Source organism: Arvicanthis niloticus, chromosome X, assembly GCF_011762505.2.
Source record: "Arvicanthis niloticus isolate mArvNil1 chromosome X, mArvNil1.pat.X, whole genome shotgun sequence".
Classification (NCBI taxonomy): Eukaryota; Metazoa; Chordata; class Mammalia; order Rodentia; family Muridae; genus Arvicanthis; species Arvicanthis niloticus.
The window spans coordinates 11,171,363-11,197,022 of NC_047679.1; the positions used below are offsets into that span (position 1 = coordinate 11,171,363).

Below are 25,660 nucleotides of genomic sequence, written 5' to 3' on the forward strand. Positions count from 1 at the left end.
GTCTTCGTGTCTGAGGGTGTGTTTGTTCACGTCCTAAATGAGTGCTTGGGGCTTTTTTCCCTCACAGTCCCTTCTTGACTTTGATCTCCATTTGTTGTTTCTTGGGCCTTTCACGAGTATGTTCATTTATTCCTTTAAGCTTTCAGCCACTTAGCCTGTAGTTATTTCCTTTTCCTCTCCTCCCACAACCCCACCCCCTTTTAAAGAAGCTTTAAAATTTTGTTATGATTTTGGGGAAAGGGGCTAAGGACGTGTTTCCTAGGTTTTTCCTCAAACTCTTGGTCTCATGTAACCCTCCTGCTTCAGCTTTCTAAGAGCTGGAGCTCCAGACATGTGCCACCACATCTGGCTTTAGCCTATATTTTGTTTCTTTCTTTTTGGTGTGTGTGTGTGTGTGTGTGTGTGTGTGTGTGTGTGTAACATAGAGAAAGTATGTGTGGCGCATGTGTGTGTGATATATTTATAGGCCAAAGGTGGTGTTGAATATTGTACTGGCTAGTTTTGCATCAATTTTGATACAAGCTAGAGTCATCAGAAGGGCAGGGGCCTCAGTTGAAGACCTGCCTCCGTGAGATCTAGCTGTAAGATAATTTTCTCAATGAATGCTCAGTGGGGGAGTGCCTAGTCCATTGTGGGTGGTGCCATCCCTGGGTTGGTGGTCCTGGGTTCTATAAGAAAGCAGGTTGAGTAAGCCATGAGGAGCAATCCTAAGCAGCATCCCTCCGTGGCCTCTGCATCAGCTCCTGCCTCCAGATTTCTGCCCTGTTTGAGTTCCTGTCCTGACTTCCTTCAAGGATGAACAGCGATGTGGAAGTGTAAGCTGAATAAACCCTTTCCTTCCCAACTTGCTCTTTCATCATGTATTTTATTGCAGCAAGAGAAATCCTATGTAGGACAGATAGATTCCTCAATTACTCTTTATTTTGTAAGATGTTTTCTTGGTTATTTTGTTTGTTTTGTTTTATTTTGTTATTGTTGGGACAGTCTATGTGGTTCTAGTTGTCCTGGAACTTGCTGTATAGATCAACTGGGCTTGAACTCACAGAGTTCTGTCTGCCTCTGTCTCTTGAGTGCCACCATACCTGGCGACATTTATCTATCTATCTATCTATCTATCTATCTATCTATCTATCTATCTATTTATTTGAGGAAGGTTTTTCTGTGTAGTCTTAGCTGTCCTGGCACTCACTTTTATAGACCAGGCTAGCCTTGAACTCACAGAGATCTGCCTGCTTCAGTCTCTGGGGTGCTGGGATAAAAAGCATACACCACCACTGTCTGTTGACACCTTTTTTAAAAAAAAATGTGGGAGCTTCCATATTAGACCTAAAATCTTCACTTAGTGGCCTCAATAAACTCAGCCTAATCTAATTTTATATTCCCTCCACATTTATCCCACACCATTAAAATCTATTCCCATACATATCTCCCAGACTTCTGCTTGAATGAATGAGTAAACCATTAACTCTTTAGTAGTATAGCCTAGTTCCTCATGGACTGCACTTTTCACTTCCCCTCCAGGAACCTGCTTCACCTTTAGCCTGGTTATAATAGGTCTAGAGGCAACCATTGGCGGGCACTGTGGGACAGCAGTATTGTCTTGCCTGGCGTCTCCTTCGGAGGAAGTCATTGCTGATTTAGTGGACAACGAAGGGTTAATTTCCTCAATCAAGGCTGAAAAGGCTTTGTGGGTGTGGGTTGGGGTACATCTGCTGAGCGTGGAGAGACTACTTCCTCAGGTGAGATGAACTTCCGAGCATCTGGGAGTTCAAGGTTCTCAGCTTCACTGGGGTCCTCCCGTCACGCATTCCCGTCCCAAGGTACAGGCTCCCATTCTCTACCAATGAACTCCCTTCCGTCAACTGCCGCCACCCTCCACGGTTGGGACTCGAAGTTTCACTGTGATTCAGTCAGCCTTCTACTGAGGACTTCAGTTTGACTTCCCACAACATGAGCTCTGTGGCTGCTGGAGAGAAGACCCTGTTCCAGCACACACTCAGAAACCTTAGACAGTTTGTGAGCATCTGGCCCAGGTCGGTTTTTATCACTGAGTTCATTGTTGTCCTTCACCGAATCCAGAGATGCTAAAATGCTAGTTGGTTAATTTTTATCATGAAGCCGCATATTCCTTTCCTTTGTCTGTTTATCCAGAGATGATAGGAGCAACCATCCGGCATCATCATTCTCCTTATCTTTCCACGAATTGTCAAGTGTCACATACAGAGTAACTGGAGGGGCCTTGGTTACTGTAGGTGTTGGCAAACTGGAAAGCCTATTTCAGACATTTAAATAATTAATCCTTGCAGGACAGTGGTGGTACATACCTTTAACCCCAACATTTGGGAAGCAGGCAGATTTCTGTGAGTTTGAAGCCAGCCTGGTTTACAGAGAGAGTTCCAGGACAGCCAGAGCTACACAGAGAAATCCTGTTTGGAAAAACCAAACTAAACCAACCAACCAACCAAACAAAAAACAAACAAAGAAAGAAAAAAGAAATCATCCTTATACTTCTATTTCTCTAGAACCACTTGATAAGCAGAATTCACATTTAATTATATATGTGTGTGCGTGTATTTATTTTTATATATGGGATTTATTGGAATGGTTTACAGGCTGTGGTACTCATAGCTCAACAGTGGCAGAATCCTGAAGAAGTAGCCTTTGAGACCAATGAAGGAATGGACTTGCCACTAGAGCAGAAGCAAGCAGGCAATAAAGAGAGAGAAAGCAGGCTTTCTTCTATGGCAGCACCGGTCGGGCTTGATAGCTTTACAGGCTGATTCACTGACGATCCATGGCACCGCTGCTGACCAGGCTACCAGATGCTGTGAATGGCTAAAGAACCATTCTGGCTTCTAAGAACCACATCTGGCCTGAGTGAATGTCTGGATGTGACAGTAGGTCTGTGAAAGTAGAGCCAAGGAAACACTGAAAGAAACTCCCTAGCTTCCTCCCAATTTTGGAGGTCTCTAGGGCAAACAATTTAGTCTCCCACCAGCTTTGCTGTAGATAGCGTCTCTGCGTGGGGCTGCCCTATCTCTTAAATTGTTGTCTGGCAAAGGTGCTTTGTGCCCCCTGTTGCCTGCCCTATTTGGAATCTTAAATCACAAGGTTAAGTAACTTCCTGACATAAAGAAATGAGTCAGAAAACTTGCTAATCAGTAACTTTTCTTGCGATTTACAGACTCCAGAGAACCCTTAGACAATAACAGTTTACATGTCAGAAAAACAGGTCACTGTGGAATTTATGACCATCCCAGCCCTCCTCAAACTAGAAAGATAACTTGCCTCAGATCCCTTAGTTGCCTTATACCTGCAGACTCTAAACAATATGGGTCTCCGTTTGTGATAGTATCCTATCTTTTGTTTGCTGACTTTCCAAATAGATCTTTTTTTTTTCTTTGTTCCCAGCCTGGCTTTTTCTAGTCAGGAGTAAATGAGTGTGGGTTCTCTAATAACAGACGTAATCTTGGCGATTTCAGGCTGGCTCTTCAAAGAGTATGGAGCTTCCAGCTAGGCAGCTATTTCTGGTGGCTGGTTGTCTCCCTGCGCTGAATCATATGATACTGAGCATTCTGACTGAACACGTACAGGTAGAAGGGTCAGCGGGATACTGAAACTGACTACCTGGTTATCTGACAGGTGAGAGAAAGAATGAATGAGTCCAGGGTCAGCTGATGAACAGCTCTGTCAGGGAAGCTCCCTGACTCCTCAGATACATATATGGTTACAGACTATCCTGATAGAATCCAAGTCTCTCCGAGGAACCTAACACATCAGTAGATATTGACTGGTTAACCCATAGTGGGAATGAGAAATGATAAGACTCATTAGAGGAAACCAGCTTGACATGAACACAGCCATTTTTGTCATAACTTCATTGGTGGTAAGGCACAGGGTCTCAGCATACTTTCCAAACCAATAGGATAAACAAAGTCATTAAAGTAAGTCAGGCTCCTGCCGCATATGTAGCAGAGAATGGCCTTGTTGGGCATCAATGGGAGGTGAGGCCCTTGGTCCTGTGAAGGCTTGATGTCCCAGTGTAGGGGAGTGCCAGGGCAGTGAGGTGGGAGTGGGTGGGTGAGGGAGCACTCTCATAGAAGCAGGAGGAGGGGGCAGGGGAGGGGATTTGAGGAGAGGAAACCAGGAAAGGGGATGATATTTGAAATGTAATTAAATAAAATAATAAAAAATAAAATTAAAGAAAATCTAAAAAAAAAAAAAGAGTCAGGGAGCATTTCATGATAACTACGGATGCCCAAATTAGTTTAAACTGTTATTTAATGAAATAGATTTAGAGAATAATTGGTGGGCCACATTGAAGTTTGTGTAGCACGTAAACCCCTTTCTGCTGCTATACAGTGTACATTGTATCATATCGTATCTCTTGTTGACACTAGAGATACATGAAGTCTGTAAATATGTAATAAATTGCACTTTGTGAGATCCTGAATCTTTCTACTCTTCTGGTATATGTACATGTTACTCTGAGCTGTGTACATATGTATACACATATGTACAGGCATCTCCCTTGATTGTGATCCATTTTATTTTTAATTTTTATTATTGGGTGTGTGTATGTGTATATACATACACATATGTAGGCCAGAGGTCAATGTAGAACATCTTTTTTTTTATTTCATCGTATTTAATTTTTTTGTTATGTTTATTTGGGATGTGTGTGTACACACCTACCAAGGTGTGGAGAACAGAGAACAGCTTACGGGAATGGGTTCTGTCCTTCTACAAGAGCAAGCTCGGGGCTCCTGTCTCACTCCCTCCAGCACTTTGTTGCTGGGTGTGGCTTTTACCTGGGTGCTGAGAATCTGAATTCAAGCCCTTATGCTAGCAGGACACTTTACTGAGCCATCTCCACAGCCCCTTGCCCAATTCTCTTGTCTCTCTGCATTTTCTGCCTTTAGCAGCCAGTTCTCACACGCGGAGTTTCCCCTTAAAACGAGGATCCATTGAAAGCTGACCCCAAGGTTTCCTCACCCCCATCCCTAATGTGAGGGCCTAGCTAGGTGCTGCGTCTGATAAATCATGGTGTGAATGGGGAGTAACTAAAGTGAACCACAGTAACCAAGTGGCAGTGTGACTGTCCGGAGAGCTACTGGGAGCTGACAACGATTTGTCCACCTCAGGACATGGATAGACCGTGTAGTTTATGAGACGTTTCCTTCAGAGGTAGATGGAAAGGGCTGCCTGGCTAACAACGTGATGGGGACAGTTTGAGGGAATAGCAGGCTGCCTGACTGACAGGACAAGGGCTGTGCTTCAGCGAACTCAGAAGGCGGCAGGGCACAGATGGATGCTACTATTGACTGACGGACATCTGATGGCGGCGACTGACTTATTTCAATCAGGTGACTGACTGAACACCTATATATGACTCGAGGTCCACCCTGGAAGTGAATGCCTGCTCGAGGTTAAAATATAATGACGGGCAGAACGGGGGGGCGGACAAAACAATCCCTTTATGACTGGCCGACGCCGTGATTGGCTAGCAGTATGACTGACAGGGGGCAGGGCCTGGAGCGAAGGCAACCACTGCTACTGCGCAGGCGCACTCTGAATAAAAGCAGCGAGCACGGGCGCCCGGGGCCACTCCTGGTGACGGGAGGAGTCCAGTCACAGCTCCCCGGTTGGTCCGAGCGGGAGCTGCGGGCGGTGAGGAACGGCCAATAGACTGCGCGTCCCCGGCCACGCCCGCGCGCGCTCTCTTCTCGCGAGGCCTGTTAGGCCCGAATGTCGTTAGCTGTGGAGAAAGATGGCGGAAAATTTAAAAGGTGAAGCTGTGGTGGTAGAGACGCAAGCTACTGGCCCGGCCGAGTAGAATGGAGGGAAGGTGTTCAGGGCTCCAGGCCAGGCGTACGGAGCCACGGAGCCTGGAGCTAGAAGGCCGGCGCGGAAAACGTGGGGCCCGAGAGCGCGGGCCCGGCGCGCGGGCAGGGCGGGGCTGAGGGGAGGGGGCGCGTGCTTCGGCCGCGGGGGGCGCGGGGCTGCGCAGACTGCGCGCGGGGTTTCTCGGCCGCGCGCGGCTGGCCGGCGCGCCTACGCGCGTGAGAGAGTCCTGAAGAGGAGGTTGCGGCCACGCGCGGGAAAAGCGGCTCTCAGTGACCGTTACCCTTTCGGTTTCCACGGGAGACGCCGGAAGGGGAGGAAGAAGTGGAACGGACCCCCTTCTCAAAATGGGGGAACCGGCGACTCTAGGTGGGAAAGGGATCGCGGCGAGATGGGGGCAGGGTTTGGGGTGGACGATTCTCCCCAGAAAGCGGGATTGGGGGCTTCGGTGAGAGGAGGGCTGGGCTCCTCCATGTGTAGGGAAAAAGAGGGGTGACTGTGCGTGTTGGGCGGGCTCCTCGGCCGTGAGTAAAGCTGTGAGAATAGATTCCACAAGTGTGAGCCGGAGCCATACGTAGGAGTGCAGCTGCGGTTAGTGCGCAGCCAGATGCTGGAAACGTTCTTTTCCGGCCACTTCAAAGGCGCTTCGAACGCAGGTTAGAGGCTTTGGGAAAGGAGAGGCCTTGGAGGAGAGGGAATAGTCTCCACTGGGCCTTGGGTAAGAGGATGGATGTATACCTACGCAATGGTTTTTTTTTTGAAGTGTTTGTATGGTCTTAGGTTACCATGTAGCACATCTTATGACTCTTTTAAATAATGTCGTATGATGGGAGAGAAAAACATCCTCAAAAGATGGAATTGGTTGTTGACAGCATGCACCTAGCATCAAGTGGTCTGTGACATTTTGATTTTTAAAAATGGCTTCTAAAATTACATTGAAGGGATGTGCTCTGAAGCAAAAAAGATGTATACTTTAAATCCGTTTCTCTTGAACAATTTCGGTGACTCTCAAGAGTCAGTGTCAGCGACTTACCACATGTATTATTTACATGCTCCTGAATTGAGAGCAGATCCCTTTGGATTGAGTTATACTTTTCACAGAAACATGAGATGCGACAGCAAGTGATAGATAAAGCAGCCTGGAAAAATAGGCCTTGGGTATATAAAGTGGTCTAGACTAAGTCAAAGAAGCTTCCAGTAATGTAGTACCCTTTCTTGTCCACCACCTAGACAAGGATTTTTTGGTTGTCCTGGAACTCGGTATGTAGACAAGGCTGGTCTTGGAACTCCGAGATCCTGCCTCTTCTGGTTCTAAATGCATGTGCCACTATGCCCAGCTTAATGTAATGTCTTTCTACAATAGAATTCCAAAATCTAAAAAAAAAAAAAAACTTGAAATAGTCTTTTTCTTAAATGTTTTACTAATCATGGCAAGAGATTTTTAAAAGTGGGATTATTCAGTGAGAATATGTAATGTGTGTAAAACATTAGATGTGTTTGCTGTAAATGTGTTTTGATTGTAGATGGCTTAATGCCCTAGACCCTGCCAGGAATTCACCTAAAATTCCCAAATGTTTGAATTCCAAAATCCAGTGGCCTAGGAGTTTCAGATAAGTGATTGAAGACTTCACAGCAACACCTCTGGTGCCCTAGAGATTTTCTTCCTACCCTGCCTCCCTTAGTCAGCGCACCCCACAGAGCTAGGAAGATGTTGTGTTTTCTTTTGCAAAGTGCAAAGAACATTGATTACACGGCTCTGACCTAAGGTAAATTTTCAGGCAGCTTAAGGCCTTGGATGTTCTAGGAGCGGGTCCCTTGATGCACTGGCCCATTACTACAAGCTCCACTTTATCCTTGCTATTCCAGAGTTAGGAGGCTGGGGTTTGGAGTAGAAGATTCCCCCAGAAGAGGGCATAAATCCTCTGATAGGAGAACTGAACTCTTCCATGCACAGGGAAAGACAGGTTGGGTGACTCTTCCTGGTGTGTAGGCTTCTTTCCATGTGTTGCACTGAGAATTGAGCATTAGGGTTCAAGGAATTGGTACTTCTTGTTGCAGAGGATCTTAGCTTTGGGGTAAGGCCTGTGGATTACATTTTTTGTTAGTCTTTGGCCTTCTCATTTCAGGTTGCAGTGTGTGCTGTAAATCTTCCTGGAATCAGCTGCAGGATCTGTGCCGACTAGCCAAGCTTTCTTGTCCTGCACTTGGTGTTTCTAAGAAGAATCTGTATGACTTTGAAGTTGAATACCTGTGTGATTATAAGAAGATCCGTGTAAGTCTGGGGTGTGTGTGTGTGTGTGTGTGTGTGTGTGTGTGTGTGAGTGAATGAGAGGGACAGAGAGATACTACATTGGCAGGGGACCCTCTTCTCCACCCAACCCCCACTTCTGTTTGCAAAGAAGATTTTTCTCTGATTCTTCTGGGGGAAAATGGAATGAATTGACCCTCTTATTTCCATTTTTACAGGGAGGGAAATTAAGTTACTTTCTCAGAGAACAGGAGGCAGAATGAATCCTCAAATGCATGTCTATTTCTAAACTAGTGGAAATAAAAGATGGTAACAGGTAGTATGGCCACCAGAAGTAGTAGGAGGATAGAGGAGCCCACTGAAGGCAGCATGCTTAGTTGAAATGTAGCCTTCATTTTTTCTGGAGTTGTGAGAATTAGTTCTAGGGTGTGTCAGCTGCTTAGGACAATACCTGCTGCATAGTGAATGCTACAAAAAAATGTTAGCTGTTTTCCCTTTCTTTTCATCTTTAGTTTTAGTTTTAGGCAGGGTTTTGCTATGTTGGGAAAGTTGCCCCAAACTCAGAATCCTGCCTCAGTTTACTGTGTGATGGGATTATAGATATGTTCCCTTCTCCTTACTTGTCTTACTTGAATAGTTTCATAGCTTTCCTAAAGCAACAGCCAGGGAGCTACAGAGTGACATTTTAAAATGTCTTAAGACTGACTCCCAGCAATTAAAGCTCCCCCTGGCACTATGCAAAATACTGCATGAATGAGGGAGGAAGCAGGGGACCAGTGGAGAGGCACCTACCAGAGGCCTGTGCTGGTCGGCAGTGTTATGATATGAATGGCATTTAGTGGGTAGTGTGAGCAGAAGAGGAACCAAGAATAACTACAGGAGTTTGGGCCTGAGCAGCTAAAAAGAAGGAACAGATAATTGGAAGATAGAGCAGGAAGTAGACCGGGGAATTGAAATGAAAAGTAGAAATTTTAACAAATAGTAAGGGGAGGGTAGAAATTGAACTTAGTAATCCTTGCTGTAGACGGTCTCAGTATTTATGGTACCCTCGTGTCCCTGTCTGCCTAACAGGAGCAGGAGTATTACCTGGTTAAATGGCGTGGGTATCCCGACTCAGAAAACACTTGGGAGCCACGGCAGAATCTCAAATGTGTTCGCATTCTTAAGCAATTTCACAAGGACTTAGAAAGAGAGCTTGTCCGGCGACACCGCCGGTCAAAGCCACCCAGGCATCTGGACCCAAACCTAGCCAATTACCTGGTGCAGAAGGCCAAGCAGAGGCGGGCACTACAGCGTTGGGAACAAGAGCTCAATGCCAAGCGCAGCCACCTGGGGCGGATCACCGTGGAGAATGAGGTAGACCTGGATGGCCCTCCAAGGTCCTTTGTCTATATCAATGAGTATCGAGTTGGTGAGGGCATCACCCTCAACCAGGTAGCTGTTGGCTGTGAGTGCCAGGACTGTCTGTTGGCCCCCACTGGAGGCTGTTGCCCTGGAGCATCCCTGCACAAGTTTGCCTACAACGACCAAGGCCAGGTGCGACTGAAAGCTGGGCAGCCCATCTACGAGTGCAACTCCCGCTGTTGCTGTGGCTATGACTGCCCAAACCGCGTAGTCCAGAAAGGCATCCGCTACGACCTCTGCATCTTCCGCACTGATGATGGCCGAGGCTGGGGCGTCCGAACGCTGGAAAAGATCCGCAAAAATAGCTTTGTTATGGAGTATGTGGGAGAGGTGAGGAGATGGGTCTGGGTGTGTGTGCAGCTTTCCCACTCCCTGTTTGTAGTATGTGTGACCCTAACCCTATACCCTAAAACTACTGCTTTCCTGTAAGAAAAGCTTAGGGTGTTGGTCTGAGTGTTTTAGGGGCATAGTTAAAAAGAATACTGAAATACTTCTGATCTCAGCTGGTCTCATAAGGGTGTATAGCAAAGTGGGAACTGAGTTCCAGGGAGCATTTTTACAAAGTATGTGGTCTGGGCATAAGGTTGCAGAACCTAGAAAGGCAAGTTTGTGATAAGGGTCATTGCATCACAAACTGTGAATCTAAAGGAGCATGTAGGCTTGTCTTGGATAGAGGTTGAGCAATATCCCCTAGGCTAAACTTGTGGGTCACAACTCCCTTGGGGATAGAATAACCCTTTCATAGTGTTTGCCTAAAACCATTGGAAAATAGATATTCACATTCTGATTTGTAACAGTAGCAAAGAAAATAATTATTTGGTTTGGGGGGAGGGGTCATTACAATATGAACTGTGTTAAAGGGTCACAGCATTAGGAAAGCTAAGAACTGACTTTCAGGTTACTCCAAGAAAGGCCGAAAGTGATACATTGATGCAGGCTAGCTTTTGTAATCAATAATCCCCAGATCTTTATGGCTTAACATGTTAAGAGTTAGCCTGCATTGCTCTAAGGCAGCCCAGGTTGGCTTTGAGCTCACAGGCCTCCTGCTCTCGCCCCTCCTGAGTGCTGGAATTACAAGCATGTGCCACCATACCTGGTCTAGGAGTTGGTTTACTTGGTTTGTGAACGCTCTTATGTGGGTGTTTCAATGGATATCCTGTTAACATAGTGACTCAGGCCCCTATTTTTACACCGCCTCCCCTTGTGCCTTTTGTCTACCTTACGGCCTTCTGGTCACCATCACAACCTCAGCCAGCATTTTGTAGTAGGGGACTGAAGGAGGGTGCTAATGAGTCAGGCAACTTGTGGCTACTATTTACTAGCTGGAAGTGAGTCACTTCAGTGCCAGGGAGGTGTGTGTGTGTGTATGTGTGTATGTGTGTATGTGTATATGTATACGTACGCATGTGCTTTAAGTTTGTGACTAGGTATAAAGAGGGGAGGGGTCTGGATGAGCAACTAGCAGGTATATGCAGCAGAAAGTACCACATTGTAAGGTAAGACACTGTGGGCATTTAGGATTGGGCAGTTCTTTTATATATAGAGACTTTTATATATAGTTCTTTTATATATAGAGTCTTAGCATCCCTGGACCTTTACTGCCTAAATGTGTGTTTTGTCATAATGACATTGTTCGTGTATTTCCATAGGTCCCTCCTGGGTGTTAAGTACTGACCCGAGGATACATCTGAGGATGTCCATCTATATCAGTGACTGATGACTAAGAGAGGCTTCTACTCTTACAAAACTAGAATAAAGGGTCAGATCCTAGCAGGAAAGAGATGGTCTCAAGGTAGAACAGTCTGGCCATACCCCCAGATTGTCTGCTAAAGAAAATCCACATGCCGGAAAGCCAGGTAGTTCGTTAGGTAGGTGTTGCTATTCAAAGGGTTTCTAGCAGGAAGTAGAGGGATCCTGAGCACCTACAGTAAGAGATGTCTACATCCCATAGTGGCCCAGTGAGCTGGAAGAAGCATGAGCTCTCCATACTTTCAGAGGTATCTTCACCCCAGAATGGACAGTCTGTTATGTAGACATCTTTCTAGAAGAAAATGTCTGAGACCCCTGACAGTCTGAAAGGGGAGGTATCCAGACCCTCTAGGATCTCATATTCACAAAGGTCATCCCAAGCAAGAAGCAAGTCAGAATAATTGTATTGACCAAGGTAAAGGAAAAGCCCCTGGGTTTTGTGTCCTTGCTCCTCCACTCTGGACATACCAGAGTTTCCAGGAGTCTACTCACCTCTTCTTTCCCATTCCCATCCATTCTCTCCGTGTTATTTCTTGACTTCTGTCTTGCCGTGACCTTCTTAGGCCTTATCTAGTACCCCTAAGACCTATGGATCCTTCTGATGGTGTGTGTCCCCAAACTCTTCCAGAGCTAACCTCATCTTTCCATGTGGCCTCTGAAAGGCAGTAAGTACAGTACCAAGGTTGCATCCCATCCCTACCACTCAGCAGCAATCATTTTGTCTCTCATGGTTGTTCCTGTGAAGAACTTGGAAGCAGCCCGTCAATGATATTTGTGTTAGTATTTTAGTCTAAAACTTAGACAATCCAAAATGCTAAAAAAGTGAAAGGTTTTTTGTTTTCTGAGACAAGGTTTCTCTGTGTAGACCAGGTTGGCCTTGAATTCAGAGATCCACCTACTTTTGCCTCTCCAGTGCTGGGAATAAAGATGTGTACCACCACTGCTGAACTATTTTTTGTTTTGGATAACCTGACCTGATACATTGTCTTTGTACTTGGGGTTAGTGTTTATACTTAATTATGTGGCACTGTCTAGATGCTCCTAAGGTGCTTTGTTATGAATTTACCCCTCTCCCCACGTGAGGATAGAACACAGGGCCTCCTTTATGCTAGGCAGTACTCCTCCGCTGAGCCACATCTTAACAGGCAAGGTGCTGTGTAATTCAGAGTATCATTCCCAGTCTTGGTTGCCAGTCTTTGGGGCCACTGACAGTTTATATCAATAGTTCTGTTCTTCTGGACTTTTTTTTGGTTTGTTTCCACATTATTTCTAGCTTTGCCAGGCAGAAAACACTAGAGAATACTGAAACATGCATTCCGTATATATTTTTATCCTCTCTGGAATGGAGGTGAGTTTTAACTGATAAGTGACAGCATTTCATTACCAGTTTTTTTTTGGGGGGGGGGCACACAGAAAAAAGGGGTGAGCCTCAGATTTCAACAAGATAATGGTACTTATTGCAAAGCCAACCCAAAACATTTCACACATATCCTCTTTTGTCTTGAGGCCCAGAGAGGTGTCATGTAAGAAGTGGTCCAAGTTACAAAGCTAGTAAAGTGAAATGCCTGTTATTTTAAACCCAGTGCTGTGGCAGGCCTGCTGGCTTCTCCCCACCCCCGACCCCCATAAAAGCAGGTACAGGAGGGGCTGAGTAGCCAACTCAGTTTCCTAGTCTCATTCACATCAACAGACTTTTTAAGTGTATGAGTATTTTATCTGCATATATGTGTATGCACTAGGAGAGGCCACAGATCTTTGGACTGGAGTTAACAGTTCTGCATCTCCCATGTGTGTGCTGGGAACCAAAACTAGGTCCTCTGGAAGAACAGCAAGTGCTCTTAGCCAATGAACCATCTCTCCAGCCTCAACAGCCTTTAAAAAAGAAAAAAAAAATGATTTAATATACATGAGTGCCCTGTCTTTGTGCACACCAGAGGAAGCCATTAGATTCCATTACAGATGGTTGTGAGCCAACATGTGGTTGGTGGGAATCGAACTCGGGATCTCTGAAAGACCAACCAGGGCTCTTAACCGCTGAGCCACTTCTCCAGTCCCCTCAACAGCCCTTTTAAACTGCCCAACTCCTAGACTGTCTCGTTTCCTTGACAGTCTGCAGAGCTACAAGAGAGTAGAATAGAAATAGGGATGGGACATCACAGGTGAGAGACACGGAGAGCAGGTTAAGCCTGGAGGCTGTGACTCATCCTTGTGAGACTGGAGGAGCAAGTAGGGACAGAACAGACCAAAAGATAGAGTGGGGGAGGACGTGTACATTCATTCTGGTTTGAAGGTGGCTCAGTGAAGAGCCAGTCTGCTGGGGAACTAGTGACTGGCTGGCTTCTGAGGGGCTCTAAGTGGTCATATGGTTCTCAGGGAGATAAGAGGCCTACCTCAGCATACATTGCTTTACATGACTGGTGGTGATCCCCTATTATGACCTGGGGCCTGCTTTACAGGATGAATTTTTTTTTACTTATTTTACCTTACTTGTGTGTATGTGCTCTCAAGTGCATATGTGTGTAGGTGCTCTTGTAGTCCAGAAAAGAAGGGGTTATTGGATCCCTTGAGCTTGAGTTATAGGTATTTGGGTTAGGTTGTGTTTTGGAGACAGAATCTCCTTGTGTTGCCCTGGCAGTTACTACGTATGGAACTCACTATGTAGACCAGGCACCAGCCTGGTCTCAGACTCAAGGATCCTCTTGCCTCTGCCTCCTGAGTACTCAGGTTAAAGGTTGTGTGTGAACATGTCTGTGTGTGAACAAGTTATAGGTATTTGCGAGCAGCCTGATATGATATGGTCCTGATAAAGCACTAAGCACTTTTTACCATTGCTGCAGCCCTAGGCCATATTTCTTAATTTCCCCAGTGACGTTTCCCTGAACACCATTTTCCTGAGCTATGTGTATGGGTATGTAGTATAATATGGGTATCAGATTTTATCTTTGTTGCCTCTGTGGTCCATGAGGGCCAGGGGTAGGCCTGGTTTCTTCCTGAACTATCAGACTGGCCTTTATAAGCAGGATCTTAGTCTCCAGTGGAAAAATAACCCAGTATGCTGAGGGCATATATTGCATGGGTAGAATGTGTGCAAGGTCCCGAGTTTGTCTATACTACCAAACCAAAGGACCTGAGTGAATGGAGAAAAAATTGCAGATGGGGAGGCCAGGTCCTTCAGAAATGAGTTAGAGTAGGGGGTGGTATTAAGTGTGGTCTGGAAAGAATGTGATAACAGAAGACACAGGACACTAATATAGCTTTCCTTGCTAGAGAACAGAGAAGGCATGCCTAGAGGAGGGTAGATTTGAAACAGAAGAACATGGTCACCAAGCTCATAAGGTGCTAGGAAGGTCTATGTCCAGTGTCTTTGAGGAAGATGACAGGTATGAATATTGGAACTACCTAGACTGCCTCTTGGGCAGATGGTTTTTGGGGCCATAGAACAGAAGGAAAAATAGTAGTTAGCATGTATCTGCTGGGGGTGTGCTCTGTTTGGGGCACTTGTCTGTAAAGAGCAGGCATATGGAAGAAACCCAGGAGTTTCTGGGCTGAGGAGATGGCAGTACAGTATATGGGGCCCAAGGAGAGGACTGTCAAGTGAGGGTAAAGTTAAGAAAAAAAACCACATCAACAGCATTTGGGAAGCATGAACAGCAGACCCGAGATGGTGAAGCAGCTTCATGTTTACTAGGATGGGGGCAGTGGGGAGGAAATGTGGGAAGTGCCTTCTATTTCCAGCCTCAGATGTTAGCACCACTGTGTTAGAGCCTTCTCTCAGCTCTAGTTTGCTCTCCTCTCATGTTCTCTACTCTTACTCTACCGTTTATCTATCATTTTATTGTTAGGTTTTATTCTCAGCCTCTTTCTGGTTCTCAGGATTTGAGGATCTTGGCCCAGGATTTTCTCTGTGGGCCTTGGTCTTCTCTAACCTGGATCTTTCAAACTAAGATTCTCTGTTTTGATTCTGCCTCTAGCTCTCTTGTCTGAGTCTCCTTTCCATTCAGTCAAGCCCTTGTCCTCATTGTCCAGGGCCTCTTTCTTTCCTATGTCTTCTATGTCCTTGCCATCTGCATGGCCTGCACTAGTCTCACTCCCTTGTTGTTGCCTTGTGCTGTGTCTCTTGCTGTCCTGCCCTGGGTCAGTCAGTTTCTCCTTGTCTCTTCCTTGCACCCTGGCTCTCACTTTCTTGCCTGTTCTGGGTATGTCTGTGTCTCTGTCCCATCTTACTCTGCCCCAAGTATACATGAGGCTCTGGGACATCTCACTGAGAACAGAAAGTGGAGGTCCTTACTTCCTTTCACAAACTGTACCTTGCAGCCGCCTCTCCCCCACCATTGCAAACAAGGCAGCTCCTGCCATCGTGGCTGGAGAAAGGGTGGGTGATGGAGAAAGGGAACCTCTACATCACTCCTGCTCACTGTTCTCTTCCCAGGGACCAGGTCAAGGTCTAGTTGGGGCTAGCTTTCCTGAACCTTCATGACCAAATCTTACCCCCTTCTTCAGATTATTACCTCAGAGGAGGCAGAGCGGAGGGGCCAGATCTACGACCGCCAGGGCGCCACCTACCTCTTTGACCTGGACTACGTGGAAGACGTATATACCGTGGATGCCGCCTATTATGGCAACATCTCTCATTTTGTCAACCATAGTGTGGGTGCCTCCAGCAAGTGGGCAGGGGGTTGGGAGGGGCAGGCCAGGGCCCCTCCTTACCTTCCCACTGTTCTTTCTTGCCCAGTGTGATCCCAACCTGCAGGTGTACAACGTATTCATAGACAACCTTGATGAGCGACTACCCCGCATCGCATTCTTTGCCACAAGAACCATCTGGGCGGGCGAGGAGCTCACCTTTGATTACAACATGCAAGGTGGGGGTGGTAAGGGCCCCAGGGGCAGGGGCAGTGATATGGGATGTTGAGGACCCCACCCTGAGGCATATATGGGTCATTGAGAGGACCAAGGGAATTTCTTTTGCTGGAATTTTAAGATGTTCTTCCTGATATCCAGCCTCCTACATGGACCCTGCCCATGGCTTATGGATTCCCATATTTGTACCCCCTGAACCCCCAACCCTGATACACTTATACTACCACCTTCTTTCAGTACTTGTGGGAGAGGATGTTTGGCTGAAGAGTTAAGGCATACCTCACTTCCATCTTGAACTACCCCCTGCCTCTCCTGACTCTAATCTTCCTTCACCTTCCTTGTTCTGGGCCTCTGGATAGATACCCTTGTGGTTTCTAGCCTGACCTCTTCTTGATTAAACTAGTCATCTCTGAGACACTTGGCAGATAGTGGGCAAGAGTTCAGGTGCCTTTTGGATGCCCAGGTTGTCCTTTATTCCTGAACCCCGCCCGACATGACCCTTCTGTTTTCCTGTCAGCCTTCTTCCTCCCCAAACCTCCCTCAAACCCACTACAAACCGCTCTAGTGTTGTGCTCCAGTTCTAACCCCAACCCACCATCCCAAAGATCCTCTCCTAACTCAAACCCCAAGATCCCTGGGTCTTCTGATATAAGGGGTAGCAGGACAATTTATACAGGCCTTCTAACAACCCCCCTTCCCTGGCTGTGACTTCACAGTGGACCCCGTGGACATGGAGAGTACCCGAATGGACTCCAACTTTGGCCTGGCTGGGCTCCCCGGCTCCCCCAAGAAACGAGTCCGTATTGAATGCAAATGTGGGACAACAGCTTGCCGAAAATACCTCTTCTAGCCCTGAGAAGTCTGAGGCCAGACTAACTGAAGGGGCCTGAAGCCACCTTCCTCTCCTACTGCTACCCTCTTGTCAAGAATGACCATCAATCAGAGCCTTGTCTGCCTCCACTTGTCCTCACCTGCCCCAACCTGCTCCAGGGTCAGGGCTGTTGTGAGGACTAACTCCGGGTACCCTTCCCTGTTTCTTTCCCCTGTCCCAGGCCCATCAGGCATTGCACTTAAAACTCCCAGCCCCATTTTCAAAAGCATATTTTTCACATTAGGATTCCCTAGAGTTGGAATTCATGTCAAGTAATGGAGGTTCAAAGACTGAGCAACTCAGCCCCCAGTTTTTTTTTTTTTTTTTTTTTTTTTTTTTTTTTTTTTTGGGATAGCATCTCTGCAGCTCTATGTAGTTCAGGCTGGTGTTAGACATTTAATCCTCCTGTCTCAGCTTTCCTCATAATTATAAGTGTAAACCAGCTAAGATTTTTTTCTAATAGCATCTGCTTCTGCTTGGAGCCTGTGTGACCTGTTGCAGGCCTCTTCACTGCTCTAATGGTATGAGGAAGCAACCCCAGGCAGATAGACATCAGAGCTGAGATGCCAGCCTAACATCAAGCTGGATCAGCAACCACAGAGCCTTTGTACTCATGAAAGAAAAGGCAATCTCCAGAGCTGGGAGATAAGGCTGGTCCTGCTCATTGTGCTTTTGATGCTGGCTAGTATTAACCCTAAGACCCATAGGGTCTCAAAAGAGTTGCAAGTCTGAAAAGTAGTTGCCCAAATGCCATCAGAATGGGGATGGAGTCAATACCTCTCTCTTTGAAAGCCCCACAGAAGGATAGGACTAAGTTTTACCATCAGAAGTAGAATGCTGGGCTTGCTGGAAACCCAGCCTTGGCATTTGATGGCCACTAGAATTACTACTAAAAGCTGGAACCAAGATCTAGGTATTCTGTAGATAGCACTTAAGACAATAATGTGCATCGACTAGAAGGTGATGTGATGCCAGGCACTTGGTAGAGCATCTGGTCCATATGGATTGTCTCAGGGAAGCCTTGAAAACCACAGAGGTGGAGCCCAGGAAAAAGCTCATGTGACAGAAGGCAAGTCTAGGCCAAAAATACTTGTCAGCTCCAAGTAATCACCTGGCTCCACTTGTCTCAAAGTTAACTGCCTAGAAATGTACAAAAGCAAAGATTCTGATGGCTGCCTTGTCCCCTGCTTCCCCACCTCCAGGAAGCCTTTCCTGACTTCCTGTACCCAGAGTGCCCCTATGTGAAACTCTGTACCCCGCTACCAGATGCCAGATCTGTGTGTGTATTTTGTATATATGTGTCCTGCCCACACTCCCCAGGCTGACCTTCAGGCATGGACTGAATCTGGTTCTCTTGTGTACCCCACCTCAGCTCTCCCTAGCCTGGAGTGCACACAAATAAACCGTGTTGTTGAGTTAATAAGCTTGAGATTTGAGAGATTGAGGTCTTGATAACTAGGAAATGAGGGGTTAGGAGCTGGGGTTGCTCTAGAAAGTGGTCAGAAAGGCTTGAGTCATCTGACTGTGATCTTCCTATTTGGGGCCCCTTATAAAGTAGTCTAAAGCCATTTTTAAAATACACTTGAACAAATAGTCCAACCTTTTCTAAATTGATTAGTTGCTGCAAACAAAAATGACTACCTGAAGAAATAAATACAATGCAAATCAATGTGCTGAATTCAAGCTAGGCCCTTACTATGTTCTTAAAAGTTTACAATTTAAAGTCTACCTGGTACATTTGAAAAGAAAATATTCCACAGAATCTTCCAATATTTACTGAGCACCTATATATGCTAAACACACTGCCTCACATTTGGTTTTATCATTCCTCAAAGTGAATGTAATCCAGTGCTTTTGGTTTTGCTCAAAGATCTGTCTGTAGGTGACAGTCTCAAACAGCCTTATACCATATGACAAAAAAACATTCAAAACCAGAGAGATACAATTCAGGACACAGCCCAGACCTTAGACCCTGCATTTACACTCAGATATACACCTCTATATAGTTCATAGCTCTTATACTTGCACAGTGTATATACAAACTGTTGTATTCAGACTCCCAAACAGCTCCCAGACCTCAGATGCTGCTAGGGAAGTTATACAGACATTTCTTTTCAACCTCACAATCTGGGCAGTAGACCCTCGAATGTCGTGCTTTGAAAATATGAGTTAACAAGCCAAATCCCAGGACACAGATCCTCAAACACCCCAGAAATGGCTAAAACGTCATACTGGTCAGAAACCTCAGTCCTTAGAAACAGACCTCTAATAAGCAAACCTCATCCTCAAAATTCCCCCAAATAGGAAGTATTTAACATTGGAGACAACAGCTGAGGGATTTCAACAGCAAGTGTTACAGGGAACTAACTGCAGGTTTATGCTTTGGAACGTGGGTAAAGCACCTGGGAGGCTTAACACAATAGATGAACAAGAGTGGAAAAGTATCAGGTGCCAGAAACAGATGCTGAAACTGCTCAGAAAAATGAAGACAGAACCCATAATAATATGAAGAACTTGTTCACTGTGATACTGGCTCAAAACTTCCTAGGTTCCAAATCCTAATACAAAGACTCTTCATGTGAGAGTCTGATATTTCACACCTGTAAAGAGATTTTTAAGTAGCTCAGAGATAAGTTAAACCCAGCTCAGACACTACCACATACTAAGTAGAGAGGTGCAAGCACCTTAGAAAATGCGCCCATTGTTGCCTATGCACCCATTAAAAGCTCAGATAGCTGACTTTGTATAAAACCCCTAATAGGTCAAGTATATCATACTGTGGGACTGAGACCACCAAAAACCCCAAAACACCCAGATATCTCACCTAGCAACATATCCTGAGCAGGCAAGAAATTTGAACCAGAAGCTTAGGGGCCTTACAGCCATTAGATAACTTTAGAGACCTCAATTTAAGTACAATCATCCTAATAGGTCAGTTAACAAACCCATGTTATGCTGATTAAAATCCCTCAAAACCATCCAGGGTTAAGAAATAAGTTTTAGGACAGAGACTTCAAAATATAATTCAGAGACCATAATGTATATAGAACACAAAATAATTTAGATACTTCAATTGGCAAGATGCACCATTTGAGTCCTCACAGCTAGACACACGAACACACTAGTAGGGATCTCACCCCTGTGACATACTAAAACAGTTCAAAGAACTCAAATTCTGACAAATACTCCAAAGAACCTCACATCCTGTGGCATACAGATCAGAAACCATTCAAGATGAGATATTCACAAACATTTTAGAGGAATAACATTCAGGGCCATATAGCAACAAACAGATCATAGATAGCAATATCTGGAACATAAAACAACCCACAGCCAACCAGGCATGGTGGCACATGTGTTTGTAATTCCAGTACTTGAGAGACTGAGGCAGGAGGATTCTAATTTCCAGAACAGTCTGAGCTACATAGACCATGTCTCCTTTTAAAAAGAAAAAGAATAAAAGAATAGTCTTTTAACTCTGAAACATTCACAGACTTTCAAGTCTCTAATATACTTTTTGACTTACATTATAGAATGTTAGGTAGTAATCTGGTGTGTGGAGTATCTGATGTTTTAAATTTTTAGTAGAGCTATCTAGGGCCAGGATAGTTCGTGGACCTGATATCCTATAAAACAGTCTCAGACAGGTGGTAGAGCTCACTCATTACTTCATATTGAAACCTAGAGATGAGAGACTGCTATCAACAGACATGATCATGAAGCTCCCAACCAGGGACAGACATGCCATAAGCTAGAATAGTGTACAGAAACAAAATATATATTTCTCTGGGTCAGGAGAGTGATAAGTTTTAGTACATACAATTGAAATCAAGTGTAGGGTGGGCTCCATGATATACACCTGTAGTCAGCTAGTCAGGAAGCTGATGCAATAAGATTCTCGAGCCAGGATTTGGAAGCCAGTGTGGGCAACATAGCAAGACACTGTTTCATCCATCAAAATACACTTGAGAACAGAATACACTGCATGGTCTTGTTTATGTATAAATGACTTGGATACAGGCATGAAAACACTATAATTTTGTTTTTGTTTTTTTTTTAAGTCAACTTGGCTGAGTGCCTTAGGGATAATTCGCCCCTGTAGGAGGCCTACATTCTGTGCCTTAACTGCTCCTTCCTCCTCTACCTTCATAATGGATGGCATTCTACCCTTCACTATTTTTGTCACCCTTAGCATCTTCCTCCTGTCTCCATCTCTCTATAACCATTTATTTCTGTCTCTAGCTCTTGGATTTGTTACCTTTTCTTGTTCTGCTTCCACTACTCCATCACCTCTGACCATTACCTTCATGCTTCCCTCGTATAGTGACACTTGGGATCATGCTGGACTACCCAGATATTCTAGGATAATTTTTTCTTCTCAGGATATACTTAATCATATCTACAAAGCCCCCTTACCATGTCAGTTGACATAGCTACAGGTTCTGGTGATTGTGCCTGCTACCCTAGTCTGTCTCTGTTCTTTTTCTGTGGCTATGTCCCAGAGTTTTCCATCACTTACAACTAAGCTCTCTTATGTGCTAGTGAGTTTAGGTCTAAAATGATTGAAGACCCTTAGGATGTTTTCGTATATGTCCCAGGATGTGTATGTGTGTGCATTCTTTTTGTATGTCTGAGTACAAGTGTGTGACTTGGAAAATCATTACTTCATGTGAGGTCTGTGAGCTGTTTGTCTCTGTGTGTGTGTGTGTGTCTGTGTGTCTGTGTCTGTCTGTCTGTCTGGTGGCCAGATAGCAGTACCACGAAGATATCTATTTCCCGATCTCTGGAACCTGCAGCTATGCTAATTGACATGATAAGGATAGTACCAACAAAGATATCAGGATGCCACAGCCTGGAAACTTCACACCTGGGTACATCAATCACTCACTCACATACACTCACACACACACACACAGACACCACGCAAAGAGAAACACATAAGACATAAAGCCACAAGCAAGTCAAGTCCTTACAAATGGACACATAACACCACTGAACCCCTCAACAAGTGCATACAAAGAGATCAAATACTCACTATGATTCTATACTCACAGACTAGAAACCTCAGGAGAAAAGAGAATTTAAAAAGAGACTCTGCTGGGCAGTGGTGGCCCACGCCTTTAATCCCAGCACTTGAGAGACAGAGGCAGGCGGATTTCTGAGTTCGAGGCCAGCCTGGTCTACAGAGTGAGTAACAGGACAGCCAGGGCTACACAGAGAAACCCTATCTTGAAAAAACAAAAAAACAAAACAAAAAAAACACAAAAAAGAGAGAGAGACTCAAATTCTACAACATGGAAAGACAAAGAGGTTGAGACTTTACAGGAGGGATATATACCCTGAATAAATACAGAGACTTGACAATCTGGGATAGATAGAAACATGTCAGAATCCTTACCACCTGAGATGGATACCACAAAACAGAGATTTCAAATCCTGCAGTAAATACCCATAATCAAGCCACAGACCTTACATGCAACAAAAGATCCATAAACTGTAAATCTGGGGGGGGGGGGGTGTGTTTCCTATACAGGGTTTCTCTGTGTAGCCTTGACTGTCTTGGAACTCTCTGTAGACCAGGCTGACCTCGAACTCAGAGATTCACCTGCCTCTGCCTCCTGAGTGCTGGGACTAAAGGGCATGTGCCACCACTGCCCCAAGATCTGAAATCTTATAAAATACAGCTATAATGAGATTAGAGAGGTGCTGGGGGAATGAGTGGCTCAGAAGTTAAGAGTGCATGGTGCTCTTACAAAGATCTTTAGTTCAGTTGCTGGCACTGACATGGAGGCTCATAACGCCTGTAACTTCCAGTTCCTATGTCGTCTTCTGGCCTTTCCAACACATACAGACATGTGGTGAACATACACTCAGGCAAGACATAAATACAGATCTTGCTTGCTGGTGTCTTAGTTAGGGTTTTACTGCTGTGAAGAGACACCATGACCACAGCAACTCTTATAAAGTACAACATTTAATTGGGGCTGGCTTACAGTGTCAGAGGTTTAGTCCATTATCATCATGGCAAGAAGCATGGCAGCATGCCGGCAGACATGGTGCTGGGGTAAATGCTGAGAGTTCTGCATCTGCATTGGCAGGCAGCAGAAACTGAACTGGTTTGAGTTTCTGAGACCTCAAAGCCACCCCCTAGTAATACACCTCTCTAACAAAGCCACACCTATTTCAACAAGGCCACACCTCCTATGACCAACCATTTACACAGGAGTCTATGGTTGCTATACCTAGTCAAACCACCACAGCCTGTACGGATGTATATGTCTGTGTACCACATGCGTATGCTTTGCCCACAGAGGCCAGAAGTGGATAATGGATCTCCAGGAACTGCAGTTACAGATAGTTCTGAGCTGCCACGTGGGTGCTGGGAACTGGGGTCTTCTAGAAGAGCAGCCAGTGCTCCTAATCACTCTCTGCTCCATCTTTCCAGCCTATAAAATAAATCTTTTAAAGCAAAGAGCCTGCCTTCTGAGATATACCTCCAGTCTTCAAGTCAAGGCAAACAAACCGCGAAGACCCTACATGACTCCACAGCCTGGACACACCCACACCTGCATGTATGTGCCTGACACAAGTTTATCAGCTAACAAGTTACATGTACTTAAAGATACACTCCCACCGGGTGGTGGTGGCACACACCTTTAATCCCAGCACTTGGGAGGCAGAGGCAGGTGGACCCTGTCTCGAAAAACCAAAAAAAAAAAAAAAAAAAAAAAAAAAAAAAAAAAAAAAAAAAAAAAAAAAAAAGATACACTTCCAAGCCTCAGAGAGCTGAGAACATGGAGTACACATATCCCAATAGTTCAGGGGACATCCATGAAGAGCTCAGACACCAAACTGGGGCTAGGACACTTGCCTGATACATGTGGGATCTTAGGTCTGATACCCAAAAGTGCAGGAAAAAAGAGCTTTAGAGAACATGTACCCAGGTCAGGCTTTCATGACTAAACGCTCCAGTGTTGTGAGAATACCCTCACCACAGATAAAAGACATCACATTTTATTGTCCTCCCACCAAGGAATACATCAGACATTTAACACATCCAACATCCCTACAGGATAGGATGTTCAGGAAATTCACATTTTGGGATCAGCAGAGGGGTGTCCAAATTGTTTAGTCTTATTTTAGGAGGGGGACATATTTATTTATTTATCTATCTATTTATTTATTTATTTTTCAAGACAGGGTTTCTCTGTGTAGTTCCAGGTGTCCTGGAACTCACTCTGTAGACCAAACTGGCCTCAAACTCAAAGGGATCTGCCTGCAGAGATCAGAACCAGCAAAGATACACACCCTGTACACATGCACAACTTAATCAGGGACCATACTGCCCTAAATGTATGGACCCAGAAATATCAGGGACTTTATATTCTGGGACACAGCCTTAAAGAGATGACAGACCTCTTACATCCTCAATTATCCACAAATGGATCCAGGAATTTACAGTATCTGATACACTCCTATAAGTGAATCAGAGCTTATACACTGAGATATAGACCAACAAAGAAGTTATAGGTTTCACAGGTTAAACATATGTGTCAGGAACCTCAGAGGCTACAGACAATTCAGGGTCTTAAGACTATTGGATATCCTGGCATCAGACTGGTCAGGGAGCTGAAGTCCTAGAATATGTGACCACAGATAGATTGGAGGTCTGCCCATAGACCCACAAAGAAACCAGACTTCAAAATGAAAAGTCCATATCCAGGGATTCATTGTACAAATAATGCAGGGCTATGTAACACCTGAAACACCCACACATGGACAAGGTCTGCTGTAATGTACAACCATAGTCAAGTCAGAGAGCTCCCCGACCAAGAAAATGCCAGAAATAGATCTGAGATTTGACATCTTGTAATCTAGATCCATGAACGAATCAGGAAGCTCATGCAGAGTGAGACACCACAAAACAGGAGAGGCCTCAACACAGAGATATGGCTTGAATGAATGGGTCAGATAGCTAACACCCTGGAACACAGATAATCAAACAAGTCAAGCAATGCTTGTCTAGAAATCATTTTCCTCCAACAGGACAGCGGTGGTGCACAAAGACCTTAACTCCAGCACTTGGGAGGCAGAGGCAGGCGGATCTCTGTGAGTTTGAGGCCAGCCTGGTCTACAGAGTGAGTTTCAGGACAGCTGGAGCTATAACAGAAAAATCCTGTCTGGTAAAATCAAAAAGAAATAAATAATAAAAGAAATAAAATGCCTCCCCTAAATGAGACTGAGCAATTTGGACACAATCTCCCAAAATTCAAATAGCTCATGTACTGTCATATTACCCCCACACATAACGTAGCTTAGAAGCTTTACATACTGTGATATGCACATACCAATTGTTTAGAGATCACAAATTCTGGGGTACCCACCAAACATTTAAAACCCACTCAATCTAGTCCACGTACATGCACAGAGAGCAGAGCTTCGCCACAGGGAACACACAAATGTATAATTGAGCTCACATCTGTAGGTAATAGCAGTCATGTAAAGACATCGAAACCTAGAACGGTGTATTCATTTGTACTTCTGCAATAAGAAGTCATAATCTTAGAGCCCTCAGAACACGGATTACCATCATCAGAAGCCAGAATGTGCCAAAATCAAAGTATCTGCACAACTTCATTTCTCCTAGAGGCCTGTTGGGAGGGTTTTTCCCTAGCCTTCTTGGT

The 25,660-nt window shown here is 45.1% G+C and overlaps 1 protein-coding gene across 2 annotated transcripts; it reads left to right on the forward strand.

Moving 5' to 3' along the window:
- The first annotated feature begins 5,608 nt into the window (after positions 1-5,608).
- Suv39h1 (SUV39H1 histone lysine methyltransferase) lies at positions 5,609-18,405 on the forward strand. 2 transcript variants are annotated; one of them, XM_076919066.1, is made up of 6 exons: positions 5,609-5,789; positions 7,971-8,116; positions 9,164-9,826; positions 15,746-15,892; positions 15,978-16,107; positions 16,822-18,405. In XM_076919066.1, exons 1-6 carry the CDS (start codon positions 5,771-5,773, stop codon positions 16,953-16,955), a joined length of 1,239 nt encoding a protein of 412 aa, XP_076775181.1. In that variant the 5' UTR covers positions 5,609-5,770; the 3' UTR covers positions 16,956-18,405. The 2 variants fall into 2 exon arrangements, with proteins under 2 accessions (XP_076775181.1, XP_034341464.1); XM_034485573.2 differs by lacking the exon at positions 5,609-5,789 and adding an exon at positions 6,000-6,213.
- The last annotated feature ends 7,255 nt before the right edge of the window (positions 18,406-25,660 follow it).